This window comes from Lissotriton vulgaris, chromosome 11 (assembly GCF_964263255.1).
Source record: "Lissotriton vulgaris chromosome 11, aLisVul1.2, whole genome shotgun sequence".
Lineage (NCBI taxonomy): Eukaryota > Metazoa > Chordata > Amphibia > Caudata > Salamandridae > Lissotriton > Lissotriton vulgaris.
In genome coordinates, this window is record NC_141699.1 from 410849272 (window position 1) to 410877175 (window position 27904).

The window sequence follows — 27904 nt, forward strand, 5'->3', positions numbered from 1 at the left end:
GGGACTGCACATGGAACATACTAGGGAGGGAAGTGAGCTAAGTAAGCTCTTGGGTACAAATGCCCTCACACACACGATGGATATGATTAGAGTGGGCACGGACCATCAGATTACCCCAACTTTTAAAGGTAAGGGGAACTGTTATTGATTTTATTTTTGTCCCGAGCACGTTAAAGTGCAGGATCACAAGTTTTAATATATAATCTAGTGCGTTCAGTGACCATAATCCCTTGGTGTTGTCCGTATGGAATCCTGACCAGGCTAAGCACCCACGCCGAAATCAGCTCGGTGGCACAATCTGAGCCACCGACCAAGGAAGGAGACTGAGGTGGTCTAATGTTAACAGTGAGATGTTTTACAGGGCGCTACTAACGGAGAACGACCAGTTGGTTTGGAAGTGTCTTGATCCATCAGTAGAGGGGGCAGACCTAATTACTGCTTTTGAGGGAGTCGCCAAATGCATTAATGGCTTGCTTAGGCGCACAATGCCAAGAAAGGGACCGGATACCCCCAGGTGGTTCGATTGGCAATGTTCCAGTGCCCTGAGGGAACTGAGGGTAGCTCTAATAACTGTCTCTAAAGACAAGATAGTGGTGTCCACTTGCAGGGAGCAGTATAAACCGGCATTAAAACACTCCAAAACATCACTGCAGCAACAGGCATGGGAGAATTTAAGGGAAGCAGCCGAGTTAAGGGAAACATCGGCTTTCTGGAAAGTAATAAACAAACCTTGCTTTCAAAACTTCAATAAACCCAAGCTTGTATGTCATGTCTTGCCTGAGGCCTGGGTGGAGCACTTTCAAGGGCTCTACAACCATGGTAGCAACAATGATTTAGCACCACCGGCAGGGGAAGGGAACCTATGTGCAGTCCAAACTTCTTTCTCTCTGGGAGAGATAAAAGCCGGAACCGTGGGCCTGACTCTGAACAAGGCCCCGGGTCCTGATGGGATTCCCCGGCACCTTTTTCTGAATCAGGTAGAACTTTGGGCTCCTATTTTAACCAGAGCGATAAATACAGCAGTGTAATCGGGTATGCCACCATCCTGGTTCACTGCAGTAATTGGGCAGATCTTCAAAAAGGGTAATAGGGACAATCTACAATGTTATAGACCTATCTCTCTCATCGATGTAACAGCGAAAGTCTTGGGGAGGGCTATTCTTAATCGGTTAATGGATTGGGTGGATGAACATGGTGTCATCTCTGATACCCAGTACGGTTTTAGACCGCGCCGCTCAACCACTGATCAATGCCTCAATCTCTATCTTCTGGTAGCCGTTAACCGTAAGAAGCTGTGGGAGTCAATGGGGGACATGGGCGTTGACCCAGGCCTGGTCAATATTTTAAGTACCCTGCACCAGTATACCTCAGCCCAGGTCAGATTTAATGAGGAGGGAGACCCCACCGATCCCTTCCCATGCTCTAGAGGAGTGAGACAGGGTTGTATCTTGGCGCCCTTTTTATTTACCTTATATATTAATGGCTTAGATAAGGCGCTTGGAGAACTAGGGGTGGACTCCCTGAGGATAGGAAGAAGAGGAATCCTGGTCCTGCTTTATGCGGATGACTCGGTGCTCCTGGCACGCACTGCACGGGGTTTCCAGCATCTTATAGATAGCTTTGTCAACTTCATGGAGAACCTGGACTTATCTGCCAATCTCTCCAAGTCTTATATCATGGAGATGGGGAAAAGATCATGTAGGAAATTTAACTACAGGATCGGTACCCACTGTTTGGAAAAAGTGCAGGCATTTTCTTATCTGGGAATTTCATTTGACAGTCATGTTCGTTTTAAGGTATTGGCAGATCAGAAAAGCAGAACCCTAACTAGTTCTACTGGGGCAATTATGAATTTTGCACACCGGTTGGGTCGCTGGTCACCGGAACAAATCTTGAACCTGTATAATGCCATTTGTATTGCCAAAACATTATATGGCAGCGAGGATTGAGGCTTCATTGACCCCCTGAGGATCCAAATTGAAGAAAACAAATTCCTACGGTGGTTACTTAGGGTCCCCCAGAGCACATCTTCCCTTTCGATTCATGAAGAATTGGGCCTCACTTATATTAGAGACCGGATCCAACTGAAACCTATTACCTGTTGGTTTAAAATATGGACAAACCCCAAAGCGGTCTTAAGCCAGCAGATAATAATGGATTGCATCGCCCCGGAGCGTGGACGGAACATTCCCTGGCTCAAATATGTGAGGGAAACCCTGTCCTGCCTGGGCCATGCTGATTATTTTAATCACCCGACAAAGCTGCTAGCTAGGGACAAGGCCCTCATTAAGACAGAATTTCTACAGAAAACTGCCTCTACCAGGGAAGACGGGGAGTTGGTTAAACCCTCGGTTAGAGCATACCTTCTGGCCAAACCCAGCATAGGAATGGAACTGTATTTGTCCTATTTTTATAATGCTCAGGACCGTTTTTTAATGACCAGATTTACGATGAATCTATTGCACCATACACTGCGGGATCCTTTGGGGTACATAGCATGATTGAGTTGAGGGGTCCCTGTGGCTGCGACCAAAAGTCTCCACAGGACACTCTCCACTTTGTTTTGTTGTGCCCCTACTACGCTTACCCCAGGAAGTTGTTTTTAAAGGTATTTTAAAGGATGCTGGGTTTAAACAGGCAACGGTGGCCCTATTGTTTCTACAACTTTCCGCAGAGGCCTTAACACTGTCAACTTTTTAAGAATGGCCACAAGACTCAAACGCAAAAGATGTTGGATGATTGCATTTGTTGTTAATCGTTTGCACTAGTAATCACTCTGTTTAGATAATGAATCATGCTGGAGGGGGGTTCACTTTGCACTTTGTTTGACTGATACCCTTTTCTCCCAATCCTGATGGATCTTAATGTAACCTGTCCAGGAACCCCAGATCTCCCATTTTTAATAAGGCTTTTTATCTTTATGATCTGAGATGAATTCATAACTACCTGTTAATATTTGGTATGGATTGTAGAGATATTTTTGTATTAGGTTTTAAACACTGTGATTTGTTTTTGTATTGTACTTTTATGGTATTGCTGTATACCGAATAAAGTATTTTGATGATGATGGAGAGACTATACGGACTGAACTCTCCAATAAAGGCTTGCTCATCTGCAGAACACCACCAGGTGTGTGCTGTAGCAGGGAGAGCCAGAGAACCACACAAAGGACATAAATGTTCATGCAGCATGCCAGAAACCCAAGAGACAACAGTGCATAGCTGAAATTGGAAAGTACCTCCTGTTGTCCCTCTACACAAGATATCCTAATGTCCTGATGCTTCTTATAGGTCTATCAAAACAACTAAAGAGGGAGGATAGAGGTTTCTAATGAATAGAATCTACCTCCGGTCAGACTGTATATAAACAATGAGATCCTATCATGTGTATCTTATTTTTTTAATTGTTTTCCAAGTTTTTTTTTTGTCGTGATGAGTGAAAAAGCTGTTCCCTAGAGATGTTACGGAGAAGCACTATGTGTTTTTAAAATACCCCTCACACACTGAGTCCCCTTGTGTCATGCTTCATCTAGGGTTTCCCTGTCCCTCTACGGGGCGGGGCATGTTGCGACCTACGACTATGCGGGAGCACTTATCTTATGTGAATAGACTGTGTGTGATGAAGTTTGTGAGAGTGATAGGGAAAGTGAAGATTACAAAAAAGATTTAAAAAATTCCTGGCTAGTGGAAAAAATACACTTTATTCACTTCCCTAGCTGGAAACCTTAAAAAAGGGGAATGGAATAAGTGGGAGGTAAATCTTACTCCCTACTTGGTTGACATGTTTTGTACGCAGTCCCCACTGCGTTTCTCATCAGGACCTAGATACGATCCCTACTACACTCTGCGAGAAATAATGTGGATATAGTATGCCTATTATCACACGTAGACTGACCGCAAAAATAGGCTGGTCCGTTTTGACACTGGGGTTAAATAGCCCCTAAAAATTACCATATTGGTACCTGTGAAGGAAGGAGAAAGAAGACAAAAAACACATAAATATACAACCGACTGGTTGTTTGTTGCATAGCACATCATAATGTGGATTGGTTCTTAGCATGTTTATAGAAAGATTTTTTCAGAAACATTTTTTCAAGAACTGTGATATATTTTTCACAGTTCGATTCTTTGGCTGTGAATACCGCCATTCTTTTATGTCAAGAGCATTTCCTTTGGTGAACCAGACTGAACATCAATACACACACTTTCTATAGGTCCTCAAGTGACTGCAAAGTGCCTGATCCTTCATGACCAGATACAACAAGCATTGGCATAGCCAATAGGTCTCGCCTTTGTGACCTCATAACTGTTCAGCCATGCAACAGTTATTGTTGTTGCAACGAGGAAATTGTGCTCCATAACTAAATACTTATAAGGTCCCAAAAGCGAGACCTATTGGCTATGCCAGTGCTTGTTTATGACTTGTGCCCTGCAGTGCTGCAAATTACATTTGGCCCCTTGAGTTCTCCCCTGATGATGCACCAATTCTTTTTTGGAATCAACATTTGGTTTGGGTGACCGGAACCTGACCCGGTGGCCCCTTCAGACACCCGGAAGAGGAAGCCCCCGTTTGTGGCAGCACCTGGCAACTGCATCAGAAGGATATACTCAGACTGGCTGCTTCCTGGTGGTTATATTGGCTCTCAGCTTATTAAATTCTGAGCCATCCATCAAGGCTGCAGACATGATCCTGTCAGCAGCACCTGTGTGGCGAGGAGAGGGCAGGCGTGATGAGCAAATGTCAAAGCTAAACAGGAGGTTGGCTCTCTTTGCGGTTTCGGCTCCTCCCATGTGAAAGAGCAGCAGCGTCGTTCATGAACACCTTGTAAAGCACAGAACACTGTGCACAGCGTAAGTCGTGAACTGTTCATGGTGTGTCTAGTGCTGATCTCCCAGGTTACACTTCTAAGCTCTTACAGGAAGGAAAGGGGTTAAGCGGTTAATGATTACAAATTACCACATTTACCAAGGACGCATGATTCCAATCCTGGATTTTACATTAACTGCCTAAGGCATTCTGGGAGTTGAAGTCCTGGGTCACTGACCCAATTGAAACAGCAATCATGTGTATAAGGAAAGCCAGGACTGGATTATGTGCTTGTGGACATGGGGGTTAGGTGGTAACTTTAAAAGGGAAGCAAGGGTCTATTGTGAACTGGCAAAACCCAGCCACTCTCACTGGGGCCAAGAAGTGTGTGTCAGAGGTGCACTTGTGACACATCAGACAGTCTTGGATTTTGACCCGCACTTGAACACATGGACTTAAAGGCTGAAACCTGCTTAGGAAACGGGACAGGTCTGGACCCTGCACGCACAAGAGTTTGGCAGCTAACCAGGACAAGGCGAGGCTGTCCCAACATGGGTCGGATTGGCAGCTATGTCTGTGTACGAATAAAACAACATTTGACCTCTGCGCTGTCAGAGACACAAATCTCCCTGGCGGAGAGAAAGGGAAAGCTCCCGGCTTCAAACAGGAGGCTCTGGAAAGGGACTGCTCACCATCTACAGAGGTAGGTAAGAGACAGTTTGCTCACCTACTGTAGAAGAAAGGGACAGACCGCTTCCCAGTCACATATGAAAGAGAGACTGCTCACCAACTACAGCGGCAAGCTGGAGACATGCTGCCTTCCAGCATTGGCTGCACGGCCGTGAAAGTGACGGGATCGCGTGCTGTGAGGGTGCCCGTGAGTGATGCGGGGAAAGACAGATCGCGCCTGTGCACGTAACTGCACGCTCTAGGCCACACAAAAAGCGTGTGGTGGGATTTTTGAAGCCCACTAACTAAAAGTCTCACCAGGGCAGCGCATGCGCTGGCTCAGGAGAGACCTAAAAATTGGCTGGTATTTACTGCTTTGCCTTATAGCGTTTCTGATCCTTCCTTTGGACAACAGACAAACTGATGAGAATTGATAGTACAGTTAAATAACCCAACTAACACTCTTGTACATGGGTTCTCATAATCACTGCCACTTCAGCATCTGCTTGTGTCGTAGTAAAAGAAGTTGAATTGCCATCAATTCCAAAGGAATGCAGGCAATGCTCAAATCCTCATTTAAATGTTGAGCAATCCAGATCTTAACAGAATTACGGTCTGCTTAAAGGATCATTCAGTGTAAGATGAACGAGCAGTAACTGTACTGAAAAGGCGCCACTCGTGTGATTTGACATGCCCTTATGAACTGGGTGTAACTTTTTTTCCAACACAGACAATCAAACTTTTGAGTTTGATTGGATTCAGATGTTGCTCTCTCCTGCTGAAAGCAGCCATAACCAGGTGCACACATTTTATTTTTCAGATGCAGTGAAAGGAAGGCTCCAGCACTCTATCAAATCGAACACTTGGGTTCTTACCTGATCAGGCTTGGGCTAGGCAAAAGGTCCAGCATATCTCTGATTAGTACTCAAAACTTTGGCTGGACCTAAGATTGGATAACGTTAAGCTTTATGATCAGCCTAAGTTGATTTGCGAGAAGCATTGGTTGTTAAACCTACACATCAAGAAAGTAGCAAGCCCTTCTTCACGTAAAAGAGCTACAAAACTAAACCTTTTCAGAAAGGGCTTTGAGTCCTACCTAATCCTAATTTGGTTCAGGTCCCACTTCACGAAGGAGGCTCTGACAAGTGCTCATATAAAAATGTGCATCTACCCTCTGGGAGGAGGGGAACTAACTAACTCTAACAGTGCTGTCACGTGACTTTGTTCATTTTCTTTTGTTCGACTTATGGAGGGCACTAACCTGTCAAAGTTTGTTCCTAATTTTATCTTATTTAGTTGACGCCATTGGCGAATGACCTATTATGCATTTTGAATGACTGCCTCTTGCACACTGCAGGGCTACTTGGTTATTGCTACTGAGCACCTTATTACCCACTCTCTTGTAAACATATTTGAAGTGCTTTATACGTATTCGGATGATTGTAGCTGCTTATTTTCTGTATTTCAAGAAATTCTACAATAAAGAAGTGTTACCAGAAAAATGTGCATTGATGAATAGCATCTCATAACGTGATTGCCCGAACACTCTCTAGAATGCATCATCTTGATCTGCAAGTCCAGACCCTGAAGTAAAGTCTTTGGAAGAAAACCCGTCCGCACTGAGCAAAGCAAGCATAGAACTACTGTGCTCTGAGACAGTGATATTGCAGTAGTATGTAAAATATAAAACCGGCTATGTAATGGATAGTCCTAGCCATAGATTCCTTATTGTGAACCTTCACCGTGCTTCAGTCTAGATAAAGAAGACTTTCTGCAATTCTGCTTCACTAACACCTTAGATCTGTGGGACATCACAGCTGGGAGTGACATAGTGGGCCCATAACAGTGACGAGTGACGTGGGTGGGTGGTATCACTACATATTTTCTTCTTGCTTCACATATGCCCGGATTTGGAACTATGAGTCTTTTCTCTTTATTTTCTTGTTCTTCTCCACGGCTCATCTGAAATGTTCAGGCCTTATTCAAATTGTTGCTGGCGGATATCTTTTATAGATCATCGTTTGTCATGTTTGTTCTGTTTATGGGTTCTAGGAGGTACATGCAACCTTTACCCCCTTCGGCACTCAAGAATTATGTGCAGTATGGAGGCAAAGCTCTTCATGGAATCACATATTAAGTTTTGAAATCGAAGTCCAAGTTAATGAGACTGTGTCTGGCCAGGACCCATTTCTTTCGGCCATTAAATTTAAAATCCCACTTTGAAAGGAGCATTGGGGCTTTACCTCCTCATCACAGCAGGAAAATAATGAATACATTCAAGTATATTTATAGAGAGCTTGTACAACCAAGAGCCTCATAGTGCAAGGACCAAAGAGCAGGAGAAGGTGTTGAGCAAAATAAGAGTTATAATCACTATTCTGGAGGCGAGGTGTTCAAGAAATTGACACAATATTGCAGGAAAGGGTGTTCCATAGATAGGGTGCCAAGAAAGAGAGAGAGCAGCCATACAGGCAGAAGTGTTTTGAACATGGTCCAGGTAACAGCACCTTGGCTTCAGAAAGGAAGGACCAAGCAGAGTGACAGAGAAGAATGTCTCCCCATTAGTAAAGGGACGCAGCAGCTTTAAACACTGGTGATTAAACCTAGCGTCTTCAACTTGACATGTTCCAGCATCGACATTAATGAAGGCGGTGACAGCCAATTGCCATGCAACACAATAGGTCATATTGTAAGATGAGAAATTAAAGGTTTGAATGATGGCATTTGAGAGTGCATTGTGATCAAGGAGCGAAACAGGTGCTAGGTGGTACCTTCAATATCAGTGGACTTAATCAGTGGCTGCAAATTAATAAAGAGTATCATGGCCTCTGCATCTATGAATCTTAGACTTGTCTGGGGTCATCTAGAGCACCTCTGATACTAGTTTCTTACCTCTGTGTCCTGAATGCAGCTTGATGAATATTAAAAAAACAAAGGTTTCAAGGAAATCGGTCGGCTTTTTGGAGACCACTTTCCTCAAGCTTGGAAACCGCAGAAAGGACCGAAATGAGCATTTAACAAAGGCCACGTTTTTATTAGTTAAATTAGGTATATCTGCTTTCTTCAAGGATCAGAGCAACATTATAAGAACTGAAGTAGGAGTTGAGAATGGAGTTGCTATGCAGTATTCTGGGGGAGAATGCTCTTCATCAATAAAAGTGGGACCTTGGTGTCCTTCCTCTTAACGAAGCGAGTGAGCGAGAGACCTTACTTATTGTAAGAGTTTAATTATCAAGGGAGAGCTCAGAGTAACGGAAGCAGTGATGCTGCTAAGACTCACCAGAGTGAATGCAGAGTTCATACATTTATCAAAAAAGGTAATCAATGTTGAGTGTAGAAGATTGACCAACAGACTCATGATATGCAGGATCAGTAGATTGATGATCAGCTGAGGCATTGCGAAGAATCTCAAACACTTCATGTATGTAATGATTCCTGTAGGTGTGACATGCTGTGGTTGGAAGTGTCTTGTCTGGTGAACCTTGGATGATGATAGAAAAGCTTATTGCTTTCTTTCTCCGACCAGACTAAGGTGATGATTTAATTTATCAGAGTTTTGGCAGGAACAAAAATTGTGCAAGCTTAGGTCCCTTTCCAAGATTCTCTTTGGCCTTACAGGAGGTTTGGAGACTCTTTCTGCACCTTGCTGCTTGCAGACTGTTGGACTTGGCCCTTTCTGCAGGGTCATCCCTGGACTTTTTGCCTTCCTCCAATATTCTCTCTGACCTGTTTTTGTTGGTTTAATGACTCTGGGCACTTTACCACTGCTGACCAGTGCTAAAGTGCATATGCTCTCCCTGTAAAAAGTGTATACATTGATTGGTTTCCATCATTGGCTTAAAGTGCACCAGCAGTGCCGGGGCTTGTAAATACAAATGCTTCTGGTGGGCTTGCAGCATTGGTTGTGCCACCCACAGAAGCGGCCTGGTAAAATGTGTCTAAGGTCTGCCATTGCAGAACCTGCGTGCAGTCTGGTACTGTCATGCTGGCTGGGCAAGTGCCCACACTTTCCAGCCCCTAAACCTTCCCTTTACTTTATGTGAGTCTCCCCTAAGGTAGGCCCAAGGACAGGGTGCATTGTAAGCATAAGGTAGGACAAGCACTGCTGTGTGTGGCATGTCCTAATAGTGAATTACAGCCATTTTCGTTTTTCACTATTGTAAGGCTACCTGTTCTCATAGGCCAGAATGGGCTGCTGGAATTATTACACCCTATAATCCCAGCAGGCTCAGGGAACATGGTAGAAAGTCAAGTTTAGTATGCCTGAAAAGTTTAATTTAATATCCTGTGTTTGCAAATACTACTTTTAGAAAGCTTGTTTTTGCTTGCTTAACCATTTCAGCCCGCCTCTGCTAGGATGTGTATCTGCTGTCTGGTTTCTGTGTGTGACAGGGCTGGGGAATTCCAGAAGACAGGCTGGGGCTGACAGGTGGTGAATAGAGACATTACACCAGGATGGGTGGGGGGGAGTGCCCCTTGACTCTGAATAGGGCTGTGCTCTGCCACCTGAATACTGGCTCCACCCCCTGGGGAGCGTCTGATGTCTCTGCCCTACACCTTGTGAAGAGAGAGGGGAAGACTGTCAACAGAGTACTCCTGGACTGTACTTGTCACCACAATGCTGGCTCCACCTCCTGCGGAGCGTCTGATGTGCCTGCCCTGCTCACTGAAAGGAGAAGCCAGAGCTTGCAAAACAAAGTGCTCAGGGCCTGGACTGAATCAAGCCAAGGCCTCCCTGGCCTGCAAGAGCAAACGAAATGGTGTATAAAAGTAGGAGCCCTGCTCCTAAGAAATCGGATCCTGCTTGTGAACCAAGAAGACACCTCTGCCCGAGGGGGAAGGAACCGGTAAAGCTGAAGGAGGAAGACTGTCCCTATCCTGGGGGACTGGCCTGCAGTGGTTGCCTTGCTGCCAAAGGAGAGGAAGAAACCTACAAAGACTTATTGCTGTCCAAAGACTTGCTTTATTTTCCTAAAAAGAACTTATGTTTCAGAAGCGATCTCCAAGGGCTTGGAATCGAGCTTGCCCCCTGAGCTGAGCTCCGGGACCATTGGACTCATCCTGCCTTCGCCCGTCTGCTGCTGGTCTACTGTGTTTCCCCCTCGCCGGAGCTGTGACATTTAATGCGCCTTGCCCCCTCCTTGGGCCGTGACGTCTGGTGCCTGGCTGCCCCTGCCTTGTGAGAGCCCCGCTCGAGTCCGAGCCGCTCTCTCCACGCTTCACTGGGCCGCCCGCACTCCGCTCACCTCGCCCGCTTGGAGCGTGCTGTGCGCATCGCACCCCTCCCACAGGAATTCGCTTCAAGTGCTGCCTCAAGCCTCGGACGGCCCGTACGTTCAAGAGATACCCAGCTGCCCCGCTCCGCACCCTTAAGACCTGCCGGGCAGCGCCGCACGCTGTAAGCCTCTGTACGCCGCGTACTGAGAGCTCTGTGTCTTGCCTGCCCACATTTGTATCACAGCACCCCAGCCGACCCGAAGGTACACCTTGAACCACAACGCGTACTTAAGGAGTACGCCTCGCTCGCCTGGCAGATGCCTCGACCCGTGAAACGCTTTCAGCCCCGGACCGCCCGCCCTGCTCACCCGCCTCGCGCCTCCAGGCTTTCTACGAGCCGGACTGCCAGTGGAGATCCGCCGACCCCGTCCCAAGCCCACCTTCCCCTGTGGCCGCACCTGTACGCGGTGAACCCTATCCAAAAAGGTACTGTGCGACTCGAACCGAGTCGGTGTTTGCATCGGGCCACAGGGTCCGCAACGTTTGTTAAAGCTCATTTTTGTTCTAAAATCTAACTGCCACGAACGGGGCGCCCAGCCAGTGCGAAGTGCACAGGACCCGCAATTAAGCATTTTTAAAAAGAACTTTAAAGAACTCTTGGCTACAGAAGCATTGTGGCTTCATTTAAAATCGTTATTATGGTCTTGTAATTTAAACCTGCATAGAAACATATTTTTACATAAAGCATAAGTATTTATATACATAACTACGCCTGGTGTCCATTTGTGGTGTGTCTTTATATTGCTGAATGTGGTCATAAATGCTTAACTAACTAACGCCCTGAAGTTTAGCTTCGTCTGCTCTTGCCACGCAACCTAGAGGGTGAGTCGGGGTTATTCTAAGGAGGGAGTCCCTTGCCCTGACTAGAGGAGAGGGTCCCTGTTTGTCACAAGTGCATACCTGTGCCAACCAGAGACCCCCAAATCTAACACAGACCATGTCCAGGGATGAGAGACTGTGGAGAGAAATACTCCCTTTATGCACAACTCCAACAGGAGTTGGTATTCCAGAGCTCACATAGTCACGCCCCTTCAGAATTATTTGATATTTGAATATAGGTTTTTTGACTCTGGAATGCAAAATAGTTGGCTGATCTAACTATGGATTTTGTAGACGTTCTAATTCACATATGATTGATGCACTAGAAGCCTTTAAGAAATAATTGGCAACAATCTTCTGGATCCAGCCTGAAATCTAGGGTGATTACCTATCCACCCGAAAGATCATTAGCAGAAGGTAATGTATTTGTCTTGCTTTAGTTATGTTTTATTATAGAAAGGTAAAACAGCCAAACTTGTTTCAGAGATAGATATGATTTAAATGTTGTTCTAACTATTTCCAGAGGGATACCTCAATTATCATTCACAACAGAGTAAGCTATGAAAAGATTTTTTTTTGTTAACTTGTTATGGTCGTCACTCACAGTTCATCACCTTCTTTTCTATGTCCTTTAAAACATGTTTTTTTTTTTAATCCATCCAGGTCTCTCTGCTCGCCCACCCCCCAGCAGCACAATAGGGATCTACAGCGGCAAGGAGTTTGTGTTTGAGGAGAGCAATTGGTTGATTATCAATCTAATTAAGATGATCTGGTATTACGGGCTCAATTTTCTGCGCATGTACATGTGGGTGGAAGAAATGCTAGACAAGTTCATGAGGTAACTAACTTTTTTGATTGTTACGTGTCAAACTTCTATTGACTCTCTCAATTCTTTCTTTAATCACTTAGCCTTGTCCTTGTTGTGTGCCATCTGTGAGAGAAGGCATTATTTTTTCCAGACTGATGTAAGAACGTTTACTTGGAGTGACATGCAATGCCAGTATTAAACAGCGTCTACAAAAAGTCTTAATGCACTCTGTTAAGTTCAGTCCGGCCTATATAGCACTCTATAAACATAAGCAGCTGATGTGATTAGGCAGGTTGGTTCTGTGAAAACAATAAATTTTCAAATGTGTAAGAAAAGTTTTTTTACAAATGGTAGGCCATAAAGTTTTTAGAGGTAAGTGGCTGTTCTAAAGTGACAATCGAAAAGACTCTGCCTCCTGGTGTAGGTGAGGGATTGACCAGACGTTTCTGTGGAGTGTTTTTGGGGGACAAATCATAGTATTTTAAACTTCCAACCTGAGAATGCACAATTGATCTTTATGCATCATAAAGTAGTTATCTGGCAGCAGTAGCTGAGCAGAGACTTCAAATGGTTACCCCTCACCACACGTTCTGCCTGGTTTTGTTGTGGTTTCAGTTGTAGTGCTATGGGGTCCTGCCATCCAGGCCGCCTGTGCCAGTGCGTCTTCACTAAAATCATGTCTCCAGTCTGGTACTTTTTTCCCCCGGTAAGTCCCTATTAAGTGGTACTCTAGGTACCTAGGGCCTATGAGCTGAAGAGGGTCCCCTGGGACAACCCTCACTGGAATCATGGCACTGCCCTTGCAGCTTGCAGACCTCTGTGAGAGGAAACATGACAGCCAACATGGCACCCAGCCTGGGTGCCATGCCAGCTAGCACTGTTTGATGGTATAGGTAGGTCACCCCTTTAGCAGGCCTCACAGCCCTAAGGCAGAGTGCACTATACCACAGGTGAGGGCAGATCTACATGAGCGGGTATGGCCCTACAATATTGGGGGTCCAATCCTTAATATTGTAAGTGCCAGTAAAACCATAGAGAGTCCATGAGCTGGAAACTGGACAGCTCCAGTTCCACAGAACCATGATAGCTTCTCTGAACAAAGAAGTGTTTGGTAACACACTAGTCCTCTCAATAAATCCACCCTGATGCCAGGATGGGATTTATTGTACCATGTACTCCGAGGGCTCCTTAGAGGTGCCTCCTGAAAACCTGCCAAACCTGGTGTGGTCTTTGACCTGCTGTAGGTGGCTAGCCACCGCCAGACATGTGACTGGACCCCTGGGTGGAGAGCCTCTGCTCTCTGGGAACAGAAACAATCACATCCTGGGAAGAGGTGTCACACCTCCTGCCTTAGGATGGGCCAGTGCTTGAAGGGAGCCGTCTTTGTAATGTGACCCCCCAGCCTCTGCTGCTAGCAGCAAATGGCAGCCCCTGCTTTACACCCCCTACTTTGGACGGGAAAACCAGCCGGAAAACGTAGCAGAAGAGATGGGCCCACTTTTGCAACTTCACCCCTAAGGAGGGGGAGGCAAGGTGAAGCACATCTTTCAGTTCCGCCATCTTTAAGATGGGGAACCCTCCAATCAAGGCTAGGTCTATGCCCCCCTCCCTCAGGAGGGTGGCAGATTAGAGGGTGTAGTCACCTCAGATAAGGTGCCCATCGGCCCTACCTGCTGCTCCCCTAAAATGCCCCAGAATCTAGTATTTAGGTGGCTTCTCCAGACCTAGAAACTAGGGGCCAGATGTGCAACCATTTGCTTTTGTGACTCGTAAATTGCGAAAAATAGCGAGTCGCAAAAGCGAATGTACAACCGTGTCAGAAACACTGTTAGGGATATTCAATGGGGTCGAAAAATGTAAGGCTCATGAATATTAATGACCAACTCCCAATTTGTCACCCTATTGGGAATGGCTGGCTCTCCCAGGGATGGTGGCCTGCTGGGCTCAGCAGACCTCCATGTCTGGGACTGCTTTTCAATTAGGCAGTTTTTTGTTTTATGCAGCTCACTTTCCTTAAGGAAAACGGGATGCATTTAAAGAAAAAATGAAACGTTTCAGTTTCTTTTTTTTAGTGCAGGTGGTGGTCCATGGGACCATTGCCTGCCCTTAAAAAATATTTTTGGAGCCCGACTCCTTTACCACCCTCTTGAAGAGGACGGTAATTTGCGAGTGTTTGACGACCGTAATTGCAGTCGCAAAACATTTTTACATAGGGTAGAGACTCGCTATTAGGAAGGGATGCCTTTGGCACGCCTCTTCCTAATAGCGACTCACAATTCCTAATTAGCGAGTCGCTAATTAGGAATTGTACATGGCCCTGAAACATTTTGCATTCGCAAACGGGTCTCAAACCCGTATGCGCATACAATTTAGGGTCGTACATCTGGCCCTAGATCTGCAAGATCCCTGCAGAGACAACTGAAGACGACAATTTCCTTGGCCCCAGGCTTACCAGCCTGTCTCCAGTTTCTGTGACCCTGCAGCCTGTCTTGCAGCTTGCGACCTCTGAAGCCTTGGAGGACTGCTGCCTTTGACAAAAACTCTAATCTCTTGTGGACAACAGACCTCTCCAGAAGAAAACTACTCCCAAGTGCTCACGATTGCGGTGGAATCGTGACTAATTGGGAGGGTTTTAGGGAAGAGTAAGGAGGGACTATACAAGGGATAGGGAGGGGTTTAGGGAGAGACATGCACCACCCACCATTACTAACTGCAGGCTGCACTTTTATAGTTACTACAGCCAGAAAAGACACAAAATAGTTGTAACTGTACTCCAGCTTAGTGCTGGAATAAGCCCAGCACCACCAATGGCCAACCACTGGCACAGCAACACCATCCAATAGGAAATAATGGAATCAGGCAGTTAAAAATAAAAGCTCATAGGAACTGATGTTAAATTAACTTATTTGAACTTTTGAAAAATATAGGTCTACTGTTCAATTATATATAAATCTTAAATATTTGCATATTACCTGTTAATCTATTTTTTTAATGCATTTAAACATTAATGTATCTATAAAAAGAAAAGGACCCCGATTTTTAATTAAAAAAAAAAAAAATCTTCATTGGTATTATGCCATTTAAGAAACAAGTTGTATCCGATTAGACGGCTATTCCATTCATCAGCAGTTTGTACATTACTCATAGTCTGGTTTGCTCCTTCAACGTTGTCCATTACTTTCTATCATACTGTTGAAATGAGTATTACTTAAAACAGTGTCTATTCTCCGGTCGGTCTCTCCCTCGTGGTTTTGAGGCAACTAACATAGCCCAAATCCTTCCCACCTTCCCCCATCCCCCCAGCTTCAGGCAACTTCTTTTAGACCGCATGCTTCCCCCTATTCATTTCCTACTCCATTATCTTATCCACATTCCCTGCCCTCTCTTCACTGAGTGGTGTCCACTACAGATAGTAGGTTTGTTTTTCAACCCTTCAGTTGGGTGGTCTAATAACGCTCGCAGGGGATCCCACATGTCTCTTGGCCTGGTGGCAGGTGGTAACAGTTCTGCATAAATGAGTGATTGCTCCTGACAAAATATTAAATCTTGTAGTCATTCCTTAAACTTGGGAACCCGACCCTTTCCCCATCTGCAGGCTACCCTTAGGTTATCTAATATTAATCTAAGAGAGACTTACTTCTTGGCTGAAAGTTTCACCCCCTCAGTGTAACCCAGCAGCGTTGTGAGAAGGGTGGCGGGAATCAAGGACTCGATTATCTGTTCTAAGGACTCCAAAACCTTCTGTCAGTACTCGCTAAGAGGTTCGCATTCCCATGCTAAATATACGAAATCTGTCCCTAGCCTACCACACCTGTCACATTTGTCATCTGGTCAGAAGTAAAACCGGTGAAGCCAAGCAGGGGTATAATACAGCCAGTGCAAATCTTTAAAGTGTGTACTACGCAGTCTACTCCTTGCCTATATCTTTCCCGTTTGCTGGCAGCAATATCACCACTGTCCAGCAGTTAGGGTGGTTCCCAGTTCACTATCCCAATGCAATCAAGAGTTATGCCACAGCTCATTGCTTGCGTTCTAAATGCTATGAAAGAGCACCGAGACTACATGTGTGGGGTTAGTGCTTTGGGCCAATATTTGCAAGGGAGACCTCGTTGGAAGTTCACAGTGAAAGTCAGGGGTGGCAGTTTTAACATCTCGTCTTACCCTAACGTATAGGAACAGATCCATAGGGATGGGCTGAGTGTCTCTGAAGAACGCCTCGTTATCCTGGAATCCCCCATGCTATTATCCCAACCCTCCAGAGCATCCGGCGACACCCGGCTTCTTGCGTCACCGAAAGATCCAGATGATAATGGGTCTCCACAGTGGAGAGTACCGCATGGGTGCCTGTAGGCGCTTGGCTATACCCCGCCAAGCCACAGAGGGGCAAGTGACCATTGAGGGCTCGGCATCCCGGGGTCAAGAAGGCGTCCCAAAGAATGCCGTGATCACAACAGTGGTGTCGTATATGAGGGAGTTCAAAACCAATATGCTGCAAAGTGCGCCTGGGCACTTAAAAAAATAGAGTTCCATATCGGGAGCGTCAAACCCCCCACCTTTCGAGAATGGTGTGTCATCACCTCTGACTTCAACCTGGGCTGTTTCGTGCCCCATGTCAGATGATTAAGTTGAGTTTTTAGAGCTTTGGAAAAAATGTCTGCCCGGGTTATAAGGAATGTTAATAAAGAGATAAAGTATCTTTGGAAGCACTACCATCTTTATCAATGGAAACCGGCCTGCTAACGAGAAGTGCATAGAAATCCACCCAGCTATAGTCTCTGTTGGGGAGTCCAATGCCATTCCGTAATTGACCCGCAGCAGTTCTGCTCTACATCTTGTGATGATTATCCCCAAGGGCTTGATCTCAGAGCCACACCAGACCAGTGGGTAGTCCAAGACATACAGCCGAACCGCAGGGCTGAGAAGGAAAAGCTGAGATTTTTCCAATTTGACATTTATTCCAGAGTGTGTGCCGAAGTTAATGAACTCCTGCAGTCTAGGGTTGAGACTTAATTTCAGGGTCCCGAGTATACAGTGTAATGTCGTCTGCATAAAGGTATACTAGCAAATGCCTTGTGGGGTATCAAATCACATAGTCCCGGTGATGTTGCAGGAGCTTGGCTGCTAGTGGCTCTATGGCTAGCGCATATAACAGGGGATAGGGGGCTGCCCTGGCTTGTACCTTGCGTAATATTTAAATGGGGGGAGCATATCCCATTAATCGGCACCCTTGCCTGCGGCCAGCTGTACAGAAACTCAATCCAGGACAGGAAAGGGGGTGGAAATCCCATCTGGCTCAAGTTACTTAGGAGATCATCCCACTCCAGCAAATCAAATGACTTGGTGGCGTCCAGAAAGATCGACACCACAGATAGATCGGGGTCAATGTCCTGCATTAGAGCAAAGAGAGTACGGAGGTTAAATGACGTTGCGTGTCGAGGGATGAAGCCTGACTGGTTGGAGTCCATGAGCAGGCTCCATCGATTAGCAAGCACTTTGGCCAGTATTTTCATGTTGCAGTTTATTGGGGATAAGGGTCTGTACGATATACACTTATCTTCCAGTTTGCCAGGTTATGATATAGAAATGATTGTCGGCTCCTGCATCGATAGTGGAAGAATGTTGGATTCCCAAGCCTCTTCGTATAGGGCTTTCTAGATTGGGACCAGACAGCCAATATGTTTAATAAAAATCAGCCGCCTCCTTTCGCTATGCACACCCCACAAAAAGCAACTTTGAAGGCCTCCCACACTTGCTAACAGAGTAACTGTATCTATATTGCTTCAGAAGAAGTCTTGCATCTCCCCTCCCAAATCTACCCTGACCGGGATATCTAAGAGAGAAAGAGGGGGGGGGGTCTCCAGCACAGGTAGGGTGCAGGGGTGCTCAGGGGAGCCAGCAGCTTCACCACCAGAGAGCGATCCAAGTATGTATGCGCCAGATGGAATACCTGCTGCAACCAAGGACCAAGACCTCTGGAGAATAGGCAATAATTGAGTCGCGACCACGAAGAATAAACTGTGGAATGGAATGTGCCCTCTGTTCTCATGGGGTGGCGAGACCTCCAAGCATCCAAGAGATGGTGTGCAGCAATAGCATATCTGGCTTGGCGCTGGGCATTTGTGTAGTGATGGGCTTGGGGGTGTGATCTGTCCCGCTTCAAATCAGTCGTGATGTTCAGATCCCCCTTCCCCCACACAATGTGAGTGGATCCTAGGTCTGCGACCTTCCCCCTCAAGTTAGCAAAACAATCTAGGCCCTTGCTATTGGGGCCATAGCAGCATACCAAAGTGATAGTGTGATGCTAGTCTGCCCCCACATATGGTTATAGCGGCCAAGTGAAGCTTTCATAGACCCCATCGCTAATTTGGGACATTCATGATGAGTATCGCTGTTCCCCTGGCATACGTGGAGTACGCAGCAAAGCCTCTGTGTGCCGCTCATCGGGAGGCAAAGGTGGTAGGAATCGAGGGGGTGTAGGTGTGATTCTTGGAGCATAGCTAAGTGAATATTGTGCCTTTCCAAATAAGCCAAAATGTGCCTGCGCTTGCTGGGGGTTGTCTAGGCCACGCACATGCCATGTTAAAAAGCTGTATCCTTGTCGCGCGTGATTAGCTGACATGTACGTGTGACTTCAGGGAACAGATCTGAGAGGGCAGACCAAAGGGTTCTAGAGTATTAAGCATGTGTTGCATCAGACCACACCAATCATTTTTTAGCAACATGAAAGTCTTTGACAGCCTTCCATTCCCACTCCCACCCACAAAAGCAGCCCAAACCTGCCGGAGACAGTACCCCTTCCCTTCCCAACAATCAAAAGAGAAATCATAATAATGCAGTGAACTGTATGCCAGGATTGATAGAGCAAGTAATTGAGTCTTGCTGAAAGCTCCCCTAGTGAGCACAACTTTTGGCATGCAGCGGGTGCCAAAGTGAAAATAGATTGAAAGATGATAGAGGAAGAAATCCACTAGAAGAGCAGATTGAGGAAGGACCAGAGCAGCGTGAAACAGAAAAGAAATGAAGACTAAGCCAAAAGACAAGTTAAGTTTTCATTATTGGGGCCCTTCTGGGGTGTCGCTCGAGGGTGCAGCAGGTTCCACCTCCAAGGGAATGAGGGTCCCAAGGGAACTCTCATGGTGATCCCAATTCTCCGAAGTGTTTGTGAACAGTTTGATGATGAGGCGGATGCATCACATTTACACTTTCTAGCAACTGCTAACAGGTACATAACTTGATGATATTGCAATTAAAACTTTTGATCAGGAGCATTATCCAGAGTCAATAATCGGAGCATCTGTGCTATAGTTCAAGATCCGTCAGATCTTGGCACAGCGCACCCCTTCAGCCCTGCTCAGACAGCAGAGAAGGAGAACGAAAGGCAGCTTGGGCCATATCTTTTGGGGGAGTCCCTCAAGTAGAACCTTTGAAGTTGTGGATTGAGGAACAAATGTTGTCTCCGTTGATACGCAACTCGCCGGCGCGCTGGGTACAGCATGGCGTCCTTGATGTTTGCTTGTTGAATCTTTTTTCACTGGCCGCAATTTCTTCAGCGCTTCCTGTACTGCCATTGTGAAATGTGGATAGATTGCAATGGCAGGTCCTTCAAAGGTAAGCTGGCACTGTTAAACTACTGAGATCGCGACATCACCCTCCTTCTGGCCTGAGAACAGTCTGGCGATGATAGGCCTCGGGGGTTCCCCCAGGAGGAGGTCGCACCATCAATGCCTGAAGGGCTCTCTCTATTCGGACATGCTAAGGATGCGTATATTGTTGCTGCGTGATCGCGCCTCTAAATCCTTTTAGCCACAATCACCTACAGAAGTCGTTCCATATTGAGCAAATGTTCCCTTCTGCCTTCGAATGTATCATCCAGCTTAGAGATTCTGTGCTCAGCCTCTGCAGTGCACACATCATTCTTTTCAAGTTTCTGAGCTATCGCATCTATGCGGGTGCACATAGAGGCCATTTTAGCTTCTATAGAGGAAAGGCTGTGCTTCATTGTTATGAGTAATGTTTTCAAATTGTCTGATGCTGGGGCTTGATTGTCTCTGTGCGACCCCTCCTCCGTGGTCTGATAAATTTCGTTTTGCGTGCATGCAGATTTGCGTGCTCAATCTGAAAATGTTCTCTGCTTCCCCTCTGCTCTGCCCATCTTTAGACAGCTGCTGCCGTAATACAAGCTGGAGAGGTGCACTTAGGACTTCCAAGGTGTGAACTGTTATCTGTGCTAGGGTGAATGTATATGGCAGGCCTGTAGGAGTTCCCAAACTGCAGTGGGGGAGCGACGACCTGCCTGCCGCCTCTTAGCTCCAGCACCAACCCGCTTTGTTTCTTGCTGCCACATCAGCCGCAGCCAGTCGGAGCCCTCCGTAGGCCGCAGCAGGCCTGCACTGCTATTGTCATGCTGGAAGGCTGTAGGGCGGGACCAGCCTCGCTCCCCGGACAGTGTTTTGACAGGGGCCAACATCCGCATCCTCATGGATGGACCTCACTCTCACAGTCCCAAAAAAGCTTGGGGCGTAAGACTGGTCTGCATACTTGGCGGGCGATACGGGTCCAACTGTCCCCCCCCTTCACCCACCGTAATTGCATGCACCTCCTCGTCTCTCCTCACAGGGCAGAGAGTGGGCGGGGGGGGGGGGCTCCATGGGTCCAGCAGGCTCACAGATGTTTGCAGTCTCCTCCAGTCACTTCGCACCTATCAGCATTTGGCAGCAGCACAGAGAGCTGCTCTCCCCAGCCGATGGATTGCCACCATTTTCAAGATTTTCGCAGTGAACTGTTCTGCACTTCCCACTCCTCACTATTGGATTACGGGCATCAAGGGGTGTCGCTGGGTCAAAAGCGCGGGGTCCCACAAGTTTGACAGCTGTATTAGTAGTAGCACTCTGCACCCCTTCTCCGTACCCCTCGGCGGCAGGCAGCGTCACAGGAGATTCGTCTCTCCAGTCAGGTGGTCGCCTTCTTAGGAGCTTCGCAGCTGCGGTGTGGTTATTGTCTACTTCTTGCTCCGTATTGATATTAACCGGTCGAAAGAGGGTGTTGTTAGGTCTCAGCACGCTTTGCGACCCCTAGCCCCAGTCCGGCATTTGGGACAGGTTAAATTACTTCTGTATGTAACTTTAAATAATTTACTATATAATTATCCTTTATGTAGGATTTTCTTTTTAAAATTGAAGTTCATTTTTTAAATATATTAAAAATATTTAAAAATGTAATAAAAAATTAAGTAAATAAACTCTAACTTTTTTGTATTTTTGTTTCGCATTTAAAATTAACATTTTAAACTATTTTACATTAATAGTTAACATTGAAATATTTATACTAAAACATTTTTTAGTTTAATGACCTTTAAAATTTTCCCTGTACTTTACATAAAGCTATCTCTGACATGGGATGCAGATCTCTGCCTATGTGTGAAAATTGACAAGTAGTAAGTTTACACTTGTAAATTAAACTCCATCCCCTAGTTTCGGGTGGGGGGAGCATATAAGTCTACATTTTTTCATAAATGGTGAATTGCCAAATGCATTACAGTTACTCAAAAATGTAGGAGTAAATATATATGTGTGGATTTACTCATGTGTAAGTTTACCTTTACAAATAAACCCATTATTGTTTCAGTAACATGTGAATACAAAGAAGTCTTTCTATTTTGCACCACAAGCTGACTCCAACAGCCATGCTAAAATTAAGTTTTGACTTTCTTTAATTTTCAAAATTATGATTATCCTTTCAGTGCTAAGTGAACTAGCAAATGTGTTCCAGCATATTTCAGTTGTTGTGCTTTACTGTTCTATGTTGCTACTGATTATCTACTTGTTGTATACTACTAGTTATAACAATTATCTATATACCACTAGTTTTCACGTGGAGCACTCTACCACCTCTTGTACTAGTTACGCTCTATAAGAATACTGATTCCTTTCTGAGTGACCTTGACTACATCATCCAGTTAATTCTCGCAATCCAGAAAAAAAGGGCTGCATTTCAAGGTGACCCAAATAGCCGGACTGACAACCAATCACATTCATATTAACAAGGATTTATTGGTAATATGGAGTGGTTAAGCCTAACTCAATTAATTACATCGCACTTTAGTGGACATAGTCTTTCCCTCCATTTTTCATAGATCACAGACCTTAAGATCACCCAGTACTTTCTCATCACATGGTCTGACCAAAACTTTGTAGATTTCCAAATCACAGACAAACTAAAAATGACCTACACATGTGCATACCATGCATTCTCACATCCACAGGGACATTGGAAGAATACTTAGTAACTCTTGCACTGACAACTCGAAGCTATAGCAAACCAATCTCTCATGCACCCTCAGAAATGTTGGCTCATTTGGAGAATAAATTCACCTGGGCCCTTTACCACATAGCTCTACTAAATTACCATAGATTCAACTCTTGGAAGTAGTGGAAACTATTGTTACACATCTGACTACCAGCTGAGTTGTAAGGGCAGTGTAAGAAATGGGGTTAGTAGTTGAGGGGGTGTAAGTACCTACCTCAAGTAATTCCAGTTCTTGTCAGGATAAACTACAAATGTCACTGTATAAACTTGAACTCAGCTCCCTGGTAACTATGGAGCATAACAGACAGGCTTAATTAATTTAGAGGTAATGTGTGAAGTATTTGTGCTGTACTAAACCAGTAAAAAAGCAAAACAAAAAAAATCCTAAAACAATTTTTTTTTTTAAATGGAGTAAATTCTAATGAACAAATGACACCAAAAAGGCAAAATGTTCAATAAGGGGAACCCGAGATATGAATTTTAAAGTTTTAATTAGGAATAGCGTCAAAAAGCACACAGTGCTAAGGATAGTCAATGGTCATGGTAGAACAGGAACTAGACACAATTTGACGCGGACTGCGATGGAGTGCTGGTCGGCTACACTAACTAATTTGTCCAGCTCTAAGTTTTTACTTTCTAACTTTCAACATAGGAGTAAACTGCTAAAACCCCTCTTTCTCCCCTTACCCCAGGACCTCGAGGGAGGCACTTAGGGAGTTCCCCAGTATTGTATCTTTGATAGATTCACATGCTGGAATCATCTCCGTCATGTTGGGAGTACCACGATAACAGTAAAATAGCAGTATAAAAGCTAAAAGGACAATACCCCTTGAAATTCTATAGTATTTGGTAACCAGTTAGCCTCGTTAAAGAACATCCAAACTCCAACCAATCACATCGCAGACCCCTGAGTATCCATCCCCTGTAGGGCCACCATACCTCAGAGTTCTTACTGCACATCGTGTGTTAGGGAGTCTCCCGAGCTCTGTTTAGTCATTGTTTCTACATTGAACTTTTCAACTTTCAGCTGGCAGTTCCTTTTCCTCAACCCTCTCATGTTTTATTTCTTGTCTTTTTGTCCTCATTGCCCAGGTATACAAGAGTTTTACTCCTTGATCACCTCCGAGATGGCGCCAACCAGTGATCTTTTATTTACTGGGATGGTACACTCTACACCTTGCCTTCTTTACTCAACCATTGGTGACTGTTTTGCCCAGTAATATTAGATAAAATATACATTTTGGGGTATTTTTGATCAAATATTCGTGATTATCGGGAAGTCGAAAAAAAAAAACCCAAAGATTTGCTTACCTGGAGCGTTTCACCAAGTATTGGCAGAGGAGTTGGCCTAACGACTAGGGCGGCGACCTCATATCTGGGACCTGGGTTTGAGTCTCGTCAATGACGCTGGACATCCTGTGATTCTGGGCAAATCACTTAATCTCCCCTTGCCTAACAAAAATGAATGTGTCCTCTTGTAATGATGGTGCTATATAAAGCGCTCTGATACCCGATTCGGGTCAAGTTTGCGATATATAAAACAGTTTTTAAAAAAGTATTAAAAGAATTGTGTTACTCACTCTCTTGTTATGTTATGTGGTATTTGTAAAGCGCGCAGCTACTCCTAAGAGTGTCCTGGCGCTGACTTAACCCTATTGACAGAGCAATTGGAAGCGGCTACGGGTGGCTTGGCTATTGTTGAAACAACCAGGTTTTTAGCTTTTTCCTAAAGCTAAGGAGAACCTGTTCCTGTCTCAGGTGAGGCATCAAGTAATTCCAAAGCCTAGCAGCGGTCACCTGGAATGAGCGTCCGCCCATAGACGAGCAGGCGAACTTTGGGACGATCGACAGTCTCTGCGTTGAGGATTGCAAGGTTCTGATTGGAGCATAGATCTGGATTTTGCTCCTAAATATAGGGGGCGCCGACATTATGAAAGGCTTTGAAGACCAGTACCAGAGCCTTGAAGTTCACCCTCTTTCGCACCAGGAGCCAATGCAAGAACATCAAAAGAGGCGTCATATGAGTCCTAAGGTCAACGAACAGGACGGTCCTTGCTGCTGCGTTTTGTACCACCTGTAAGTGGCCTTGTAGGTAGTCTGGGAGGCCTAGATACAGAACATTGGCGCAGTCAAGCCTAGATGTTATCAAGGCTTAGACCATTTCCTCATCATTTTCAGTATTCCAAAACATGTGGCGGCCACAGACTTAACTTGCGACTTCATGGGCATGTCTGCATCCATTTTTACCACCAGTTTTTTTACGCTGGTAACTGGACAAACGGTGGGGTGAACATTTCCTGGGCCCACCAATTATGCTATTCCACGCCGGGACTATTGACGAAAAAAATTATTTCGGACTTATCAGAGTTGCATAACAATTGGTTTTGCCTGAACCAGGTGAACACCTCGGTCAGGCAGTTGTTAATTTCATCTCCTCTCAGCACAGCGTTTGTCACGCAAGTAAACAGCAGCTGCATGTCATCGACGTAGGATATGACCTTTGCTCCGTAATGCTCAGCCACGAGTGCCAAGGGAGCCATTTATAGATTGAACAAAGTTGGGCTCAGCACCGAGTGCAGAGGCACTCCGACCCTCATGAGCGGAATAAGGGCAGAGAAAGGGGGGACCATACGGTTTGCTAGCTGCTTTCCAAAAAGGAGGCAAACCATTTAAGGACCGTGCCCCGTATACTACAGCCCTGAAGACTGTGCACAAGTAAATCGTGGGGCACGGTATCAAAGGCCGCCAAGAGGTCCAGCAGCATCAGTACTGCTTTTAAGCCGCTGTCCAGAGTACTTTTAATTAATTGTGTCAGAGACCTCCAATAGCGCTGTCTCCGTACTAAAATTAGCTCTTAACTTCGACTGACTGGAGTGTAGTGCATGGGTTGTCTCTATAAAATCAGCAAACACAATGTTCACATACTTCTCCAGAGCCTTGAAGAAGTATGGCAGTAGCGTAATTGGCCTGTAATTGCTGGCTATAGAGGGAGCTCCCAAAGGTTTTTTTGAGGGGTGGCAAGATTCAACCGTGTTTCCAGCCCTTTGACATCAAACCCTCTGCTAAAGAGAGATCCAGGACTGAGTTGACTGCTGAATTGATCACTTCAGCAATAGAGGCCGGGTAAGGGTCCTAGGGAGAGCCAGATTTCAGCGCTTGCATTATTTAAAGAGACGTGGTCAGGGGAATAGGGGGGAACTTCAAAAGAGTCTTGTCTGAATTGGAGCAGGCAAGAGGGGGTGAAACTAAAATACCATTGCTCGTTTGGAGCGCAGTCCCAAATGCCTCCTGGATAATTTAAATTTTATTATACAACTATTGCGCCATGTGGCATGTCCATTGATCTTTAGGGGTGAAAGGGTGCCTAATTGCGCTTGGGGAGGAGAAGGCCTTGACAATCTTAAACCATTCCAGGCTTCTATTCCCAGCTTTTTTGAGGCCAGGATTTCTTTTTTTACCTTCTCGAACTTTAGCATAGTGGGCCTTCAAGGCCAATTTGTAAGTAGTTTTATTAATGGGATCAAGACTTTTTTTCTCCATCGTCTTTCCAGGCATTTGCACAAGCTTTTACTTTTCCTTAGTTCCTCTGTCAACCAGGGAGCAGAGAGACGGCCTGATTTAGCTGCTTGCATTTTTTGTTGGAGCTAATTGCAAAGCCCACTTCCGAAGCCATCCTTCAAGTGAGCAACTGAGATGCTGCTAAAAAGTGAGTTTACTGCAGAATGTCAGTCTGAAAAGGACTGTTTAGGGCATGCAAGACTTGTGGAAAGTCCAGACTTTTCTCAGAAGACCCTCCTAAAGAGTGCTTATACTGCCTTTACACAGATCACAAGCCTAAGGACTAAGCACTGCCGGACTTTTTCATCAAAAACCCTTAAAGATCGTGAGGGAAGACTTCTCATTTGGCTTCAAAAGAGAAAATCTGTGAGGGAATCTGACTCGGAGAGTGAGGAAAGGCCTCATACCTCCTCTAAGAAAAGGAAGGATGAGGATCCTTCTTCTGGTCAGAGAGATCCACAGAAACAAAGATCTCAGAGCAAGCAGTCTTCGGTGCAAAAAAGAGCGAAAAAAGATCAACCTGGCTTGTCTCAGGCCCAAAACAGATCTGGTTCTGCTCTTCCTTCTGCACCACATACTCCCTCACAGAAAATCCACCCGTCGTCGGGCTTGTCAACGAGGCATTCTCCGCATAAGACCATCTAAAAGACTCCATCGACTGTTTCGGCAGCAACATCGACGACGGTCAAGACCACAACGGCTGTCTCGTCGATGAAGACTGAAGTGGTATGTCGACGGCTTTGGTAGGGAGTTAGTCATCGAGAACTTGCCCGTCAACTAGCGTCTCCGCCCAATCAACCGATATTTTCACACCGTCGGTGCAGTCTCTGGTGGCGATCCAGTTGATGAGAAAAATGGACATGCCAGTCTCAATCATTATTACAAGACTTTTCAAAGATATCTCCTCTGCCTTCTTCTCGCCTCCTGGAATTTCAGGAATCGGAGGATAAAGGTCCTTATGGCCCTGCTTACAGCTCCTTTCAACTAAGACTAAAGTGCCAGAAATCTGAAGAAGATCAACCAGATGACCCATATGTGTACCTAGAAGGTGATTATTCAGTTTCGGACAGACGCTCAGGTATGCAGCGCTTGGACACCTTCCAGGTACAGTACCCATACTATGAGCAGGAAGAGGAGGGCCGTCAATAAGAACCCTCCATTAACGTTCCAATGTCACTCGTCACAGACTTACGTTTGATGTTAAATGACTATTATAAACGGTTCCCTGAGGCCAATTTGGCCAGAAGCCAGTTTCTCTGCAGGAGGAGCCTGCCAAGACCCCAGATCAAGAAACCCCACCTGCACCGCCAAATTGGAAGTCCTAATCTCCCCTACAGATCTCTACTAGAGCATCAGATAGTGGTGACCAGCAATTGGAGGAGGGAGAGATACAAGTGGAAACTGATGTACATGATGAGTGGATGGATTATGTGCCACATACACCGCCTTCCCCCTCGCTGCTAATGGCTGATTACCTTGCAGCAGATATCGGCGGCTTCCATGACCTTCTTGAAAGAGCGTCAAAATAATTTGACCTTCCTATGCCCGTCAAGCAAGCGAAATGCTTCTTGTACGACTTCAAGGCTACCACGTAGCTTTCTGTTAGGGCAATTCCTATTGTCGACTACTTGTGGCATGAGGACATTAAGTAAATGGAAAATC

General features: G+C 45.6%; 1 protein-coding gene across 1 annotated transcript in view; it reads left to right on the plus strand.

The window, feature by feature from the left end:
- The window catches only part of PCYOX1 (prenylcysteine oxidase 1), a 111811-nt gene that overhangs the window by 21793 nt on the left and 62114 nt on the right, over positions 1 to 27904 (plus strand). Inside the window, exon 3 of the mRNA XM_086943472.1 lies at positions 12235 to 12409. Coding sequence (XP_086799598.1) covers positions 12235 to 12409 — 175 coding nt within the window. The remainder of the gene's footprint in view (positions 1 to 12234; positions 12410 to 27904) is intronic.